The 18,021-nt window shown below is 39.3% G+C and overlaps 1 protein-coding gene across 1 annotated transcript in view; it reads right to left on the reverse strand.

Moving 5' to 3' along the window:
- KIF14 (kinesin family member 14) overlaps nucleotides 1-18,021 on the reverse strand; it is a 38,810-nt gene that overhangs the window by 5,740 nt on the left and 15,049 nt on the right. Inside the window, exons 11-26 of the mRNA XM_063117438.1 lie at nucleotides 17,188-17,335; nucleotides 15,254-15,317; nucleotides 14,817-15,001; nucleotides 13,855-13,957; nucleotides 13,515-13,675; nucleotides 12,711-12,858; nucleotides 11,841-11,993; nucleotides 10,211-10,328; nucleotides 7,540-7,630; nucleotides 7,010-7,148; nucleotides 4,479-4,579; nucleotides 3,856-3,941; nucleotides 2,430-2,651; nucleotides 2,095-2,279; nucleotides 1,718-1,876; nucleotides 472-594 (exon numbers count right to left, since the gene is read on the reverse strand). Of these exons, the coding sequence (XP_062973508.1) occupies nucleotides 472-594; nucleotides 1,718-1,876; nucleotides 2,095-2,279; nucleotides 2,430-2,651; nucleotides 3,856-3,941; nucleotides 4,479-4,579; nucleotides 7,010-7,148; nucleotides 7,540-7,630; nucleotides 10,211-10,328; nucleotides 11,841-11,993; nucleotides 12,711-12,858; nucleotides 13,515-13,675; nucleotides 13,855-13,957; nucleotides 14,817-15,001; nucleotides 15,254-15,317; nucleotides 17,188-17,335 (2,186 nt within the window). The remainder of the gene's footprint in view (nucleotides 1-471; nucleotides 595-1,717; nucleotides 1,877-2,094; nucleotides 2,280-2,429; nucleotides 2,652-3,855; nucleotides 3,942-4,478; nucleotides 4,580-7,009; nucleotides 7,149-7,539; nucleotides 7,631-10,210; nucleotides 10,329-11,840; nucleotides 11,994-12,710; nucleotides 12,859-13,514; nucleotides 13,676-13,854; nucleotides 13,958-14,816; nucleotides 15,002-15,253; nucleotides 15,318-17,187; nucleotides 17,336-18,021) is intronic.

Below are 18,021 nucleotides of genomic sequence, written 5' to 3' on the forward strand. Positions count from 1 at the left end.
GTTTTATGGGGTGATTAAATGAGGAGCTTCTTTACCATTACAAATTAACATTTCTCCCTTAATTCTACAGTGTGCCTGCAATGGCAGCAAAACAAAACAAAAGTGATATACTTCTACAGAAAGTATTCCAAGATTTTTTTAAAAAAATTCTGCTGCCATTGTAACAGACATGTTTGTACAAACTGTTCTGTTCTGGTGTAAAGAAGTGAGAAGTTTATGCAGTATAGAGTTTCAATATCCCATATGCAATAGGTCCTAATGTTTTACATGGCCTCAACAGCTATCATAATAAACCATGAAGTGCAAACAGAGATAAGTTAAAGATACACAATTATACATTTGAGAACAACCAACATGTTCCAGGATTTCACTAATAATATCCATGAAAATCTTGTCAAAACATAATTGAATTTGTGACATGGTTAAAAATGCTTCCCTCAGGCCTAGAAGAGTTCAGTATCTCCACATCACCTCATTTTGTGGGTACCATTTTGAGAGTTCATTCTGCATCACTCTAGATGTTTTCTGTATACAATCTAAAAGATGCTCCAATCCCAAGTTGATTCCTTTATAGAGGTCTGATATGAACTGCTTCTGATAAGAAAGAGATACAGTGAGATTTCTTTTAAAATGTAGAGTTCAATTATAAAATTGTGGGGGGGGGGAGAAATGCTAATACCGATGTGTGCCAACAGTGGGCTTTCAAACACACTTTTATCGAGTATTAATTAATTCATTAAAGTATTTGTATGCTCTCCTTCAGCCAATTTGTATTTTAGTCCGGTGTACAACAAAAGAAATATCACATCGCAAACAACAGACAGCAGGTGGGATCCTAAAAAGCAGATTAGGATTTGGAACAATTTAAAATGCCTGGGTAAATAAAAATGGTTTTGCCCAGAGCCAAAAAGATTGAAACATAGGTGCCAGGCAATTCGGTTGTAGAGGCCCAAGATTCTTATAGAAATCCCTGATTAGGTTATAGCACTTACTCAATTCAAAACTAATAAACATTTTCTTAAATTTAGATTTTGTTAGCATTATCGAAATCTCAACATGGGTGTTTTTATGAGATGGCGAAAGAAGTGTTTGTTAAACTGTAACTTCTCTCTCATTGCTGGAAGGAACATACATGTTTTAATTTTTATCTCTTTACTCCCTGTTACAGCAACACAGATCCTCCTCCTTCTCCTCCTTGTTGTTATTATTAATTATCCCACCCTTCTTCACAAGTAGCCTCAGAAAACATGTCACAGCCCCACTTATTAAAACAAACTCCAGCTAATTAATCCATCTATTAAACCACGCAACTTTATACAACTCTGTACTGAGATGTATCAGTAGGTCCTTTTAGTAATTCCTTTATTTACTTTCTAGCCCCACTTTATCAGAAAGGATCTATTTTAAGAACATATGTTAGTTGTTAAAAGTTTTAGAGATAACTGTAAAGTCACAGACACGTTGCCCTCAAATCTAGAGCACACACCTAGGGCAATTCAAAGACCACTTACAGTAGTACAATTGCATAATGCCTTAGTATACTGAGGCTGTAAACATATAGCCACTTACATGGAAGTAGTATGCATTGAATTCAGTGGGATTTACTTCTAAGTTGACATGGATGGGAATGCCCTTTCAGTAGTCACTGTTGGACTTAAGTCTGATAGAATCAGCATAGAGATTCCCCTTCATCCATACACACACACAATTATTTTACCTTTGGATTGCTTGTATCACCTTTATTTTCTGCTGCAAAATGTAGGTCTGAGCCAGTAAGTGCTGCCAAGTGCCCTATGTATTTTACCATCTCTTTCAACATCTGCATTATTTTTCTCTGTGCCTCTGCTACTACCGACGACAGATCGGAACAACCACCCTGAGAGACAAAAGTACAGCTAGGAAATGTGTGTTGCATGCATTTTTGTCATTGATTCCAATCCACATTGTGAAAATAGTATAAACTGGATTACTGATTCAGCGTCAGCACCATGATTTCGCAATATTCATGAGATACATATAGAAAGGACGCAGCCTAAACCAATACTTCCAGTTCTTTTTTCATTTTCAAAGGACGTCTGCAATAAGATCCCTTACCTGCAATAGCAATTGCAGATATCCTCCCAAATGTTTTATATCTTCCCTTAGTTCATCATAAATTTTTACAAATTCGTCATTTTTTCGGAAACAGTTCAGCCAATGCTTGGTTAGAACCACAAGCTGTTCAAAACTGGACGTAATCCTGATGCTGGAAGACTGAGCACCATGATCAACAATGAAAACTAAAACACATTGGAAAAAATAATTAATTAGAAGACCATTCATTTTGGCAAGAAGGGTTCAGGAGGGATTGGAGGAAATACACTTCAAATGATTTGTAAATAAATGGAAAGAGACTCAAAATGTGGGCTTGATCATAAAATGAAGCTTACAGTTCTCTTGACTTTCTTCAGCTTCCTCATAAGCCTTTGTCAATGCACTGACTCCAGTATATATGGTGCACAATGTTGTTAATAGGCTTTGTGCCATGCTCTCCTCTTCTTCATGCGTCCGTGCCAGCGTATCCAGAGCTGAACCTATCATTTCCTTACAAATACCAGGTAGAAATGATTCAGGTGGATCTGAGCTCAGGCTGGCCAGTGCATTTGTTGAGCCTGTGATAACAGAACAGCTTCATGAAGTCATGCATTTAGATAAATCACTAAGTTAATACTCTGGTGGATTTCTTGCCTAACATTATTATTATTATTATTATTATTATTATTATTATTATTATTATTATTTATTTATATAGCACCATCAGTGTACATGGTGCTGTACAGAGTAAAACAGTAAATAGCAAGACTCTGCCGCATAGGCTTACAATCTAATAAAATCATAGTAAAACAATAAGGAGGGGAAGAGAATGCAAACAGGCACAGGGTAGGGTAAAACTAACAGTATAAAGTCTGCACAACATCAAGTTTTTAAAGACTTGAGCATCATTATAAGTAATAGATACCTGTTTTTAATCATGTTTGCAATCTGAAAAAAAGTAAGTATGCCTTTTCAAAGGGTTGAATACAACAAAGAATGCCATCCTCTCTCTATACAAAATATAAATATAGACATTTTTTAAACCTTCAGGGCAGTATCCAATGGGGCGCTTATGCCCCCACTGATTTTCCTGTGTCCCACAGATTCCCATCAGCAAGCAGTGCCCACTGCTTACCCAAAGGAGATCTAGTGCTTCTGGGGCAACCTGAAACAAGCAGAGATACTTCTTTCTGGAAGAAGACAGGTCCCATAAAGGAGCTCCACCAACCTGCCAGCATTTCTGTTGATATAGGGCAGCGGTTCTCAACCTGTGGGTCGGGACCCCTTTGGGGGTCGAATGACCCTTTCACAGGGGTCACCTAAGACCATCGGAAAACACATATTTCCGATGGTTTAGGAAACTATTGACTGAACTATGTCATGTATCATCTTTTGTATTATTAAAGCTATTGTTATGTATTATTTTCATTAGCAAACCATCCCATGACAATGGATCGTGTAGAGAAGAACGAAAATAATTTTATGGTTGGGGGTCACCACAACATGAGGAACTGTATTAAAGGGTCGCGGCATTAGGAAGGTTGAGAACCACTGATATAGGGGCTTCCTCTAGGAAGCACTAACTCCCCCTTGCATAAGTGGTGGGTCCTGCTCGCAGAAGGCAACTGGCAAGACTCACCGCTTCTGGAACGTAATCAGCAGACATAGAGGATTGGCGGGGGCATAAGCATGTTCTCAGATACTTTTTAAGGTAAACCAAAAGCCACAAAAAATGAATGAACCATTAGCTTTTGAAGGTCAGTTGTATAAATACACACGCACCTGGTAAGTATGAATTGTGTAGCCTCATCTTTACCTCAGATAAACATCCAGAAATTCGCTTGCTCTTCCTTAGACTTCTACTTCTCCTGACATTGAGCAAGAATTGAGAAACAAGAGGACAACAGTTCTAAGTTTCATTAACTTCCATTTCATGAAACTCACCCATAGATTTCTTTACAACTGCATTTCTCAACATAAGTATTATTCATTTATATAATGAACACAACAGCAATTGTAAGAATGCTAGAAACCATTCCTGGCTACATATATTAATCAGTGCTGGTACATATATTACCAGCAGTGTCCCCCTCAGCAACAACTCTGGCTGTCCTATGAAGAAGGTGAAGAAAGAACAATCTTGGTGGGACATACTTCACATGCATTTCCTGCTTTTTTCTTTTTGGTGGAGGGGGGTTATAAAGAAGCTTCCCATTACCAAAACTGTTTATTTTAGCAAGGGTAGATACTGCCAGGTTGTAGGCAGTACCACATTGAACTACCTATAAGTATCCTTAGTACTCATCCACATAGCCTCTTTCCATTCACAATTAGTATATATTTATCTCGGCAATTTTTGTACGAACGCAGAATTTAACTTTAAACTCAAACAAGACATTATTTACCTCCTTGTAGAAAGGAAAGAAACTGATGCATTTGAAAAATCGGGTTCCCATTCATCAGTGGGATCATAAAAAATTTCATCGGTTTTGTTATTACTGTTTGTCTGGAAAGAAAAATAATTCCATTTTTGTTATAGTGCCATCATTTCCACAGTTTAAAACAAAAACCTAACATTCAACCACCTATTGATTGATTGATTTTTAATTTTATTTACAATATTTTTATCCTGCTCTTTAGCCAAAAAAAAAAAAAGGCTCTCAGAGCGGCTTGCAAAGATTAATAATGAGACAATCCCTGCTCTTAGGGTTAGTATTGAAAAGGTTTATAGATAATAATCTTTAAATTATTCATAATCTTTGCACTTTAAATCAGAAAGCATCTACCACATTCTAAAAGTCTTACTCAAAACTCTTTACTCTCTTCAGCAAGATTTAAGCCTCAGCAAAAAACTTTCCTGCCTTATCCTGCAGCTAAATTTAATCCAGCCCTCCTCCCCCCAATATATATCAGGAATCCAAGAAGAAGGTGATCTTTAAGTGGTCAGCACTTTAGAACTGAAGGTAAAAACTTCAGTCAATGAATCTTACTCAAACACCAGACTGGCATGCATGAAAAGAGTCAGTACCTTTATTGTATATTTTTGCCTTCACTGGCTGGCTTCACACAATACAACAACCTGAACTCAAAATTGAGTATGGGTTCAGCATGGGTTGTCGTTGAACCACAGGGTTTTGTGTTGTGTGAACCCTGCCATGCTAACAAACTATGGTCAGTTAACCGCAAAAAACCCACAATTCACAACCCAACCACAAAACATGGGTTTTCTTTCTGGGTTGTTCATGGTTAACAAACCATGGTTCATTAGCGTGGTTGGGTTCTCACAACACAACAAACCATGCATGGTTGAAGAACAATCCACACTCAACCTATACTCAACTTTGAGTGTGGGTTGTCATGTTCATCCTGTCTGTCTTTCTCTCCTCTTCTCCCTCTCTCCTTCCTGCTGGTCTGCATGACAGTTCGGGCTTTATGGCTGCCTCCCCCATCCACCCACCCACACAGGCTGATCTGTGAGTTGTCAAGGCCAGGCCACTTGTTAGCTTTTGATGACTGCGCAACACCTGTGTTTGATATCACTTCTGGATGTCAGCAGCCAAGACCAACCTGCACAGGCTCTTCTGTTGCGATGCCAGATGAGGTGGTATTATTATTATTATTATTATTATTATTATTATTATTATTATTATTATTATATTTATTTGTATCCCGCCTTTTGCCCAATGCTGGGCCTCAAGGCGGCCTTACAAAGTTTAAAATATACATGGGGGGGGGAGGGAAACAAAACCATAAACAATTAAAAAATACACAACAAAATCATAAGACATTAACATAGATGGAGGGCCAGATTATTCTCCAAAGGCCTGCTTGAACAAAAAAGTTTTAGCCTGCTTCCGAAAGCCCATCAAGGAGGGAGCCAGCCTAGCTTCCCCGGGAAGAGAGTTCCAGAGCACCGGAGCAGCCACCGAGAAGGCCCTCTCCCATGTTCCCACCAAGCACGCCTGTGAAGAAGGTGGGACTGAAAGAAGGGCCTCTCCAGAAGATCTCAAAGCACGGGCAGGCTCATAAGGGAGAATACGTTCTTTCAAATAACCTGGACCCGAACCATATAGAGCTTTATAGGTCATAACCAGCACTTTGAATTGTGCCCGGAAACAGACTGGAAGCCATTGGAGCTGTTTTAACAGGGGAGTTGTATGCTCCCTGTAACCAGCCCCGGTCAACAACCTGGCTGCAGCTCTTTGAACCAGCTGGAGTTTCTGAACACTCTTCAAAGGCAGCCCCACGTAGAGCGCGTTACAGTAATCCAATCGGGATGTAACTAAGGCATGTGTCACCGTGGCCAGGTCTGACATCTCTAGGAACGGGCGCAGCTGGCGCACTAGCTTTAACTGTGCAAATGAACTCCTGGCCACCGCCGAAACCTGGGCATCCAGGCTCAGGGCTGAATCCAGAAGCACACCCAAGCTGCGGACCTGCGTCTTCAGGGGGAGTGTAACCCCATCCAACACAAGCTGAATCCCTATTCCCTGATCTGCCTTTCGACTGACCGGGAGCACCTCTGTCTTATCTGGATTAAGCTTCAATTTGTTCGCCCTCATCCAATCCATTACTGCCAACAAACAGCGGCTTAGCACAGAAACTGCTTCCTTGGAATTGGGTGGAAAGGAGTAGTAGAGTTGGGTGTCATCAGCGTACTGGTGGCACCGCACCCCACAACTCCGGATAACAAATTCTCAAAGTGCCTCTTCCACATAAAAGCATTATTTTAAAACAATGCACTTTCCATGGCTTGTAATTAAATCAATCATGCCGCTCCATCTTACTGCTCCTTGTATTGCTCTTATTGTAATTGTTTTTAATATTGTATTTTAAAGGTGATTTTAATATTTATATGTGAATTGCTTAGCAGTACATAAGCATTACAAATATATATTTTCAGAGGCAAGGGTGTTTTTCCCCCTCCTAAACAAACCTCGTAGACCTCTTTCATTGTAGCGAGTTTGTCTTCAAATTTCTCCAGGCTCCAGAAAGTTGAAACACCCAGCCTGATGTTACGGACCTGCACTTGAAGAGAAGGGCTGGGACCATTTTCTGTATCCATTGCATCATGTCTGGTAAAAGAAACAAAGGAACTTACTCCCAGAATACAAATGATTAATAATCATCTAAAGAGCCTCCAGATTATTTATAACTTTTAGGGGGAATCAAAGTTGTATTTTACATACAGTTTACAAAGTGAAATACACAGGAGCTTAATTTTAAAATGAAACATTTGCAATTAGCCAAGAACTTTATAGCAGCATTTTTAGAAATATTCAGAGCCCTGGGAATCGCACTGAATTTTCATTCAACTCTAGATCCTAAGCGCCAAAATCAGTTTGCTTGGGTTTCACTTTTGTTTTGTTTTTCAAAAAGGACTAGAAATACCTCTCTGCGGTGTCATCATAATTTTAGTCAAATCACAGCAACATAAGCATGCACTGCTTTAGTTCAAATACTTACCTACAAAAAACAGTGTGTTTTTCTAATTTACTGCTAATAGTGTTGGCCTCCTTGATCATCATGGACAGTTTTAAAGAATTCCAGTTTGGTTCTGCTAAATATTTTTTTACAAAGAAAAATAAAATATTTAATGGCTAGTCAGTCAGTGAATTATCAACCCCTGAAATTATGAAAAAAGTAATTATTTATAATAGCACTATCAACAGTACATGGCACCTCGTTTAGGAATTAGTCACCTTGAAAGTTTGACTGATATTACAACTGTTGGGGTGTAGATATTAACAAAGTATATGTGCACTTCAGGGATTTGTCTATGCTAAGACAACCATCTGCCGCCTCTCAAAACAGCGATGCAACTGCACACTAAGTAGTTCTCAAATTTTATGCAAAGGCTATTCCTTCTCAAGTCTACCCTAGTTTTGGAAAGAAACTAAAGCTGCAATCCTACACCCAGTTACCTCGGAGTAAGTCCTACTGAATTCAATGGGGCTGATGTTTGAGCAGACAAACCCTGTTCTTATCCTTGTGTAAATATCAAAGCCAGTACATTGATTCTGCTTTCACACGCTGTTCCACAAACTGTTGCTCAAGGCATTGCACAAAATGCTGCACAATTAACTACAACTGCATTAGACTAGGCATTGCCTATCAGTACCCATGAAAATGGAACACCAGAAAGCTCTTACACGTTTAAGATTTGAACAAATGGATACTATGATGAAATGGGGGAGATTCCATGGCATACTAGTAGAAGACAGGTTGTGTGTTTGTGGACAGCCAGTTCCAGAGGACTTAGCACATTACGTATTTGACTGTCCCTTATACACAGACATAAGAAAAAGTCATTTGGAGCCTGTCTTAAAGAAAGTGAAATACAGTGTTAAGGAAAAACTAAGTTATTTATTACATTCAACCAACCCATATGTGATTCAGTGGGTTGCACTATTTGCAGCGAAAGCTAATAAATATAGAGCAAAGTTTTTGGAAACTATTGGTGTGAGGTGCTATAAAGATTCAGAGATATAAATGGTGACTGAAAAGTAATTAAAGGTTTCTGTATGTCTGCTGTTCACAGAATTATAGAATAGCAGAGTTGGAAGGGGCCTACAAGGCCATCGAGTCCAACCCCCTGCTCAGTGCAGGAATCCACCCTAAAGCATCCCTGACAGATGGTTGTCCAGCTGCCTCTTGAAGGCCTCTAGTGTGGGAGAGGTCACAACCTCACCAGGCAACTGATTCCATTGTCGTATTATTTATTTATTTATTTATTACATTTTTATACCGCCCAATAGCTGAAGCTCTCTGGGCGGTTCACAAAAATTAAAACCACAATAAAACACCCAACAAGTTAAAACACAATTACGAAATACATTATAAAAAGCGCAACCAGGATAAAACCACGCAGCAAAGTTGATATAAGATTAAAATACAGAGTTAAAACAGTAAAATTAAAATTTAAGTTAAAATTGAGTGTTAAAATACTGAGTGAATAAAAAGGTCTTCAGCTGGCGACGAAAGCAGTACAGTGTAGGCGCCAGGCGGACCTCTCTGGGCAGCTCGTTCCACAACCTGGGTGCCACACTGGAGAAAGCCCTCCTCCTAGTAGCCACCTGCCTCACTTCCTTTGGCAGGGGCTCACGGAGAAGGGCCCCTGTAGATGATCTTAAGGTCTGGGTAGGTACATATGGGAGGAGGCGTTCCTTCAGATAACCTGGCCCCAAACCGTTTAGGGCTTTAAATGTCAATACCAGCACTTTGAATTGGGCCTGGACCTGGACTGGCAGCCAATGAAGCTGGAAAAGGACTGGCGTAATGTGATCTCGTCGGCCAGTCCCTGTTAGTAAACGGGCTGCCCTATTTTGTACCAGCTGAAGCTTCCGGACCGTTTTCAAATGCAGCCCCACGTATAACGCATTGCAGTAATCCAAGCGAGAGGTTATCAGAGCATGGATAACTGTAGCTAGGCTATCGTACTGCTCTAACAGTCAGGAAGTTTTTCCTGCTGTCCAGCTGGAATCTGGCTTCCTTTAACTTGAGCCTGTTATTCCGTGTCCTGCACTCTGGCAGGATCGAGAAGAGATCCTGGCCCTCCTGTGTGTGACAACCTTTTAAGTATTTGAAGAGTGCTATCATGTTCACCCATTTGATTTTACCATCATTTCAGTAATGGATGTTATGTACTTGATAGCTCTGTAATTTTAACCATATGTAGTATTGTATAATAGTACAGTAAAATTTCAAGTTCGTATGTGTTGCAATGATCTGTGGATTGAGCAATAAACGTTATGTGACTGCTAGGTATTGCTGGTGATAGTTCTGACAGCAGTTGTGCAACTGCTACTGGAACAACTGCAACTTTTGTCATTTTTCCGTTAGCATATGATTGGATATAACCCACATACAGGATTGCACTGTGAAAAGCAGTGTATTCAACAGCTCTGCAGTCAAGGGAGAAGAAATATGAAAAAAGGTCTGCCTTCCAAGCAAAAATGTAATGTAAAATCATATACACAACTCCTTCAACTTGTTGAGGGAAAGATATATTTTCAGGAGAGGGGCAGAGAGAGGAAGGGGACCATCCCAGATGTCTGTGGAGGGATTAAATAAGATACATAAAATGCATTCATATTTGTGAGAAAGCACCATTCAGGTAAATGCATTCTAACCATACCTTTATTTCTATTTCCCCGACTCTGCTGAAATATTTGCACTTCCTGAGCAATTTTCTGCTTCTCAGATTCCAGAGCTTCAAGAATCTTGGCACGACAAATTACATGATCTTCTAAAACCTAACACAAAACAAGGATTATGAGCTTTTTCAGCAAAAGCTGGACAGCTCTTGAGAAGGGTATTTAATACCATACTTTCCATACTTAGACTTCTTCACTGCATTAGTTGCTCATCCTAAATTGGATCAATTCTATTAATGACCGTCTCTTACCCATTATACTTAAAACTTATAGACTGGAGGATCCTGCCTTTAAATACATACAAAAATGGTAGTGAAATTATATGTTCCATCGGAAATTCAGATCAGTCAGCAAGGGTGGAGGGACAGAAATTTCAGTCCGAATTTAACAACCACCACCTAATTAAAACTATAATTAACTAAACTGAAGCACTGTAGCTCCAAATACCAGATGCTATGTGCAAAATGACAACAAAAAGTGACAGCCGTCATTTTCATGACTTGCATATGTCCGTCCAGAGGCCTTGATCTGACTCAGCAAGGTAGATATGATATATTTATTAACTTTATATTTCAAGAAGTGTGGCTCAAACCAAACTTTGTTTTGCTTATATGCCATTTTTCTACAGTGGACTATGCCCTCTCATCTCTCCCCCAGAAGAGGCCGGGAGCAGCAAGAACAAAATGCTGGTGACTGACAATGGGGGCAAGTCCTACACCCCAGCTTTCCAGGTATTCTGGACGCTAGTCCTATTATTATTATTATTATTATTTATTTATATAGCACCATCAATGTACATGGTGCTGTACAGAGTAAAACAGTAAATAGCAAGACTCTGCCGCATAGGCTTACAATCTAATAAAATCATAGTAAAACAATAAGGAGGGGAAGAGAATGCCAACAGGTACAGGGAAGGGTAAGCAGGCACAGGGTAGGGAAAAACTAACAGTAGAAAGTAACAGTAGAAGTCTGCACAACATCAAGTTTTAAAAGCTTTAGGAAAAAGAAAAGTTTTTAGTTGAGCTTTAAAAGCTGTGGTTGAACTTGTAGTTCTCAAATGTTCAGGAAGAGCGTTCCAGGCGTAAGGGGCAGCAGACGAAAATGGACGAAGCCGAGCAAGGGAAGTAGAGGCCCTTGGGCAGGCGAGAAACATGGCATCAGAGGAGCCTAGGCTTACTCTATCCTTACTACACTTTCGAGCCTTTAATTATTCCTAAACTGAATTGATGTTCCATTCACAAGGAGAGAGAGGTATCACTTTCTTCACCATTCACATTTGCCAAGAACAATTTTAAAAAAATATCTCACTGCCTTCCAATACAATTCCAAATACCTGACATGGCAATGAGTGATTACGCAACACAGCCTCAAGAAATGCCTTTCAGTGGACCAATTCTGACTGGCAAATCAGCAGGGCACTCAAGTTACATAAACTCTTATTTCCCAAACATCAGCTGGCTTCACCAAAGGGGAGAGCCAGAGGACACCCGAGACCTTTTCTTGAAATTGTATTTGACAGAACGTACAGAGTCAGCAAAGGAATACTAAATCAGTGGCAATGTCCAATTGATGCGACAAGATGCTGTTTGTTGTTGTTGTTCTTTAATTTACCTCTTTGGCAGCCAATTTCTCCATTTCCAAGTGCTTCTTGATGAAGTTTACCTCTAGCTCAAGACCTCGCTTTGCTTTCTCCAGCTCTTGAATTTTGTTTGCAGCCATTTGATTATTCGTTTCCTGCAACTGTTTCCTACGGGATTCTTCTTCCTAAGAAAACAAAGGAGAGAATGAATAATATGTACCAATAATAAAATTCTTTACCCTGTCAAAGCCATTGCCCCAAACCAAATAACATTCTATTTCGCTCACTCTCTCCCCCACCCACCCCCACACACAGCATAGGCAAGCAATTTTTACAAGGATTCTTGAGGCCAGGTCTCTTTGTCTTTTTTCCCCCAATTACCCCACATCATTCTTTCTAATACTGCATGCTGGTCCTGCGCCTATCAGCTCATCAGAGAAATGGGCCACCCACAGACAAGGGTATTGATTTCTGCATACTTGAAGACCCTCAAGAATTCAGAAATGTATTTGTTTGTAAGTCAGAAGGGAGAGGGTGAACTTTTAAAACATCCCAATAAAATGACTATGCTCACTGCACTGCAGAAGCCATGGAACTTTGGAAGAAGTGAAGCATCTTTTGATGGGAAAACAAGGGAAATGAGGGAAGGGGGGACTGGCCTTCTCAAGCTCCTAACAGTTTACATTATCCTGGGGAGGGGGATAATGTGCAAATGTCCCCCTCCTGAACTGTACGGACAGGTGTCATGATGGGAGAGTGGGGGAGAACATCATTTTCATTTACCACCTCCTCATCTGCCTTGTGTGATGTGACACAACCCATAGTTGCATTCAGAGCTAATTCTGAATGCAACTACAGTAGGATCAAGGCCATTTACTTTAAAATATTCAGTAACGACTTACCAGCTGTGTTTCTAATGACTTTATCTGGCTCTCATAATTCTTTTGCTGAGAACTAAGCTCTTCTTGAGCCATTTCTTTTGCAATTTGAATGCCTTGCATCATTTCTTCCTTAGCTTTTAGCCGTGCTTCTTCTATTTCTGATTCAAGTCTGAAGGTGTTGTGAAAAGCAAAGTAAATGCTATAATTTAAATCCAAATAGCCACAGTTGTTTTATAGCATTTCTTTTTAGCACAGAAGAAGAATGGTGTTTAGTGATTTAGCTCATCACTAAACACCATTTCCAAACCCCATACATACATAGACTAAAAGTATGAGCTTTAACCCTCTTAACATGCTGTGCAAGACCTCTAACGATCCTTTCACCTAATTGCAGTTTCAACTTAGGCCTAAATCTTTCCTTTTGGAAAAGTTGTAAGGGATTCATTTTCAAATTTTAATATATATCATTGCTTTCTGGCATAAAGGGACCCTCACAATCCAAGGAATAAATGAAAAATCCTAGGAGAGTACAGCAAGTCTGTTTTGCTGTAGTTCAAGGAAAACAACACATTAGTTCTAGAGGCAACCATCAATGCCTAAATTTCAGTGTGAACAGGATTTCTGCTTAATAAAAAACCCCAAAGATGCCATCCTTACATATTAAAATAGACAGACATTTATTTTCTTTCTCCTACCTATACAAAAATGACCACATCATTTGAGTTTTAAGTCCACTCAAAGTTCTAGAAACTGGCACGCAACTTTGTCATATGCAAGAGGGAATACACAGTTACCATTTAAGGCAGAATATCTGCTACTACTCACTGAGCCCTCTGTGCAGCCAGCAATTCATCTTTTGCAAATTCAAAACCTTTTGGACCATCCTCAGGAAGGGAAGCCCCACAATGCAGACTTTTGACTTTCTGAACCTCTACTGGATGATTAAATCGAAAATAGTGGTCACCTCCAAGAATGATGCGATCACCCTATAAAATGCAGAAGGTATTTGATAGCTTCATGTTATAATGAATTTGGGGAGGAATCAAGTCATGTCAGCTCAGCCATCCACAGCCTGCTGTCAATCAGCATACAGCCCATGATCTTAAACTCTTGTCTCAAAATCCACATATAAATAATCAAGTTATGCCTGTTTCAATCAACTTACATGACGCAGAAATGTAGGCCCTGAAATGCATTTCCCATTAACGTATGTCTTCGCTTCTCCCAGTGGAATAATGCTCACTGCACCATCCATCTGTTTGATCACACTACAAATAAGAAGCATTATGTCAGTGCACCAAAGCGGTGCTAATCACTATTGGATACACACATAGGCCAGGATCCAAACAGCCGATTACTACCACGGCGGTACTGGACTCCTTTGCCACATTCACAACCTATGTTGGAAACTACCCTCAGTTTCCAAGGCCATGCCACAAGGAGAACCACTGTTTGGGAAACACAGCCTTCTGCTTCCTACAACTCACAGAACTAATTTCACAGCTCTTTAGATCATAGCTGCCATTCATGTTCCCAGCACAGCACCAAAGACTCTTGAAATGAATAGGATTTTTAAAGCAGTTATGTCAGATTAAAAAAGATACCATGAGAACAGAAGGGCAGACATGCTGAGTCAAGCCATAAATTCATCTAATCCAGCATCCTGTTTCTCACAGGCCAAACTGGTGCTTCTGGGGAATCCATGAGGACAGGAGAGCAATGGCCATCTCCCATTGTTGTTCCCCAGCAATTGGTCCTGAGAGGCAGACAGCCTCTGAACATGGACGTTTCTTATAGCCTTCTGTGGCATCCATTATTAGTCTAGATTAAGTCCCATTCATTTCAATGGGTCTACTGTAAGCAGAACATTGGAGACAACCCCATGACTAATAGCCATTAACTGTCTTATCCTTCCATGGATTTGTCTAATTCCCTTTAGCCATCATCCTAAACACATCAGTGTGAAACCCTGCCTCATTTCCCTCCAATTATATTTTAACTTGGCTTATAAACCTACACAGCCTAACCCACATAATTATTTCAGAGGAATTGCATTGCCCTTACAAAGACATTTGTGCACAGGAATAGCCCATTTCTCATTATGTATTTGTTTAGAGGAACACCTACCAATGGTCATCAGCAATTAAAATGCCAGACAACTGAATATCATGACATGAATTTGGCTTGCATTTCCCAACGGTAGTTTCTCCTTCCTTTATCATGTACAGCAACATCTCAGAGAGCTGGGGATCTTCATTGAGGTTGACCAGGTTAGGAAGACTGTTATCTACCTTGAATGTAATACCTGCTTTCTAAAATGAAGGATTCAGAAAATGAGAGACTAATTCTTGTAATCAAAAATGGTAAGTTCACTTTTTTAGGAACATAATATAGGCAAAGAAACTGCCCAGAGAGCTTCGGCTATGGGGCGGTATACAAATGCAATAAATAAATGAATGAATGAATGAATGAATGAAAGAAAGAAAGAAAGAAAGAAAGAGAACTTAATTTTGATTAAGTCCAGGATTTTGCATCAACACCTGGATTTGCTTAAAGAATAGTACCTGTAACTCCATTGTTTCTTCAAATTTCTTTTTTTCTGCTTGTTCAAGTTTTTCTTTCCAGGCCCTTTATTTATTAGGAGGAAAAAAATGACTATTTAGTATCAAATAGTAAAATATTATTATTATTTTTTTGCAAGTGCCATTCTGAGGCTAACAAAACTGATACATAATCCAAAGAAGATTGGAGTTACAACTGAACAGTCTTCCTTTAGGGACAACAAAGTTTAAGCAAAGAAAATCATCATCATCTCATAACAGAAAGTGTACTAAGATTGTGGAATGAATATAAGAGTGCGACATTGAAAGTATTACCAACCTTGTATTATTTTGAATTTAACCTCGGTGGAGCTCTTAGAGAATTTGATTTATGGAAAAAAATACAACCGATGCATGGATTTACTTTATACTAGCCAAGAGAATATTAACACAGTCAGCCATCTGATTTTAATACCTATATCTACAGATAAAAAACTGCATATGGAAACTATAAGAACAACTTAGAGAACAACCTCCTTTTGAAAATATAAAAATAGAACACATGGAAGAATTTTATAACTTGGACGCAAGATCTAGGCCATTCTATGAACATCTACATTTTAGAACATAGCAGGAAATACAGTATTAAGTTAATACAATGTCAGAAATTAAGAGAAAATAGTTACACAAAAGTATAGGCCTCTCTACTGAAAATAAGCCACACAACACCCTCCACCCCAATCTATAGTACACTTTCCACAGATTAAGATCTTCTTGTTTCATCTCAATAAAACAAACAAAAGAATTACTGGAATAGCAATACCCCTTGAACCTACAGAAATATATGAAACCAATCAATAGCAGGTGCTTATAAGTGTTATACTACACGATAACCACAGCTAGAACCAAACGTCGGCAGGAAGATGAAACTTCAATGATTGAAGAATGGGAGACCAATGTACAGGAATAAACAATCATGGCTTAATTTTTAAATTTCTTAAAATCTAAAGAAAAGTGTAACTTTATTTATATAATTATTAAATTTTATTTATACAATTAGTATATTGCTCCATATCTGAAACATATTCCAAACAGTGAGCATCAGAGTTAAAACAGCAAAAGATACAAAAATTAAAACATCATTAAAATTATACTTAAAAAAACAACACAGAATGTCAATAAAAATCATGGCTGTTAGTCAAGGAATATTTCCTAAAATAAAGCTGTTTTCAGGAGGTGCCGAAACCAACACAGTGTTGGCGCCTGCCTGACCTCCAGAGGCAAGGTGTTCCACAGAAAGAGGGCCACCATCCTGAAGGCACTTTCACTGGTGGACTCCAATCAGACCATAGGTCCGTGTGGAACCAATGTGCTTTGTAACTTCTTTAATAAAAATTAGCATGCATTTATAGATTATCGGTTTAACAAAGCACATTGGTCAACGGAAGTTAAGCGTGGGTTGGATCCAGACTTTAGTTATCATAGAATCATAGAATAGCAGAGCTGGAAGGGGCCTACAAGGCCATCGAGTCCATCCCCCTGATATTCTCCAGTACTGCCCGCAAGCTAGCGTGATTTACCTCTAGTGCAATGAGAACCCAGCAGTTCCTGAAGCAATCCAAAGCAAGTAGAAATGTTTAGAAAGAATGCAGATTAGCAGTGCTCATAGAAGGGAGCTCCACTAACCAGTCCCATTCTGAAAACTAGCAGAGACTGAGCAACGGTACTGGATGCTATCCAATGTGAAAACTTAGTGATTTCAGTGGGAACTAATTGCAACTAACAGTCTGGATCCAACATCATGTATTGAGTTTGTTATTAATTGTATGTAATTTCTACCCATGTATGTCAGATTGCCCATGTTGTTTTTACCATTAAAATGGAAGCTAACAACAATATTATTTGGGGCACTAATAATTAGCAATTCATATTACCCAGAAGATTGTAAGTACTATTACCTTTGCATCTCAGCCATCTCCCTCTCTTGTTGGTGTAGCATCATTCTTAGAGATGTTATTTCTTGTATGTAAAGTCTCTGCTTTTCAGGGGCAACATTCTGAACATTCCTTTGAGCCAATTTCAGTTTCTCAATTTCAGCCTTCAATTCTGTATTTAACAAGATGGCTCAGCACTTAGTCAAAGCAGTACCTCTTATACTAACAAATATTTTGGTAAAATCTGTGAGAATTATGTGGTGATTCATCAAATTAAGAAATATTTGCAACAAATAAAAGAAACCAATGACTTGGTTTGCATAATGAAACAACTCATGGTTTGTTAATCATGGTATGTTTGGGAGCGAACAAATTGACTCCTGACCACTTGCCCATTTCTGGTTCACGAAATCACCCAGGGACATTGCTGGTGTTGTTCTCCTTGTCGTACAAACCTGGAACTTCATGTTCTTGAGGGAGAAACAACCCAGAGTCATAACACATGGTTTGTTCTTGGGTTATAGCTCTGGGTTGTTTCTTCTGGGTTCAGACATCATGGCGAACAACCCAGGGATGGACTGTCCCTGGGTTCTTTAGCACACCAGAAGCGGACAAGCAGTTGGGAGCAAGCATGATCACTCATGCCTGAACAAACAATGAATTCTTAGATTGTGCAAATAGGAGTGGATCAATGGGTTGCATACAAACGTTGCCCTCGGCAAACAGAAGGCAGTTTCTGTTTCCAGAAACGTTGTTGTACATCTGACACTAAACATTGTGTCAAAAAGTATGAGAACCACCGGCCTCATTCGGACATAACACTAAACCTTGGGCTTACAAACTCCCCCCTCTCACTTT

Source organism: Elgaria multicarinata, chromosome 1 (assembly GCF_023053635.1).
Source record: "Elgaria multicarinata webbii isolate HBS135686 ecotype San Diego chromosome 1, rElgMul1.1.pri, whole genome shotgun sequence".
NCBI lineage: Eukaryota > Metazoa > Chordata > Lepidosauria > Squamata > Anguidae > Elgaria > Elgaria multicarinata.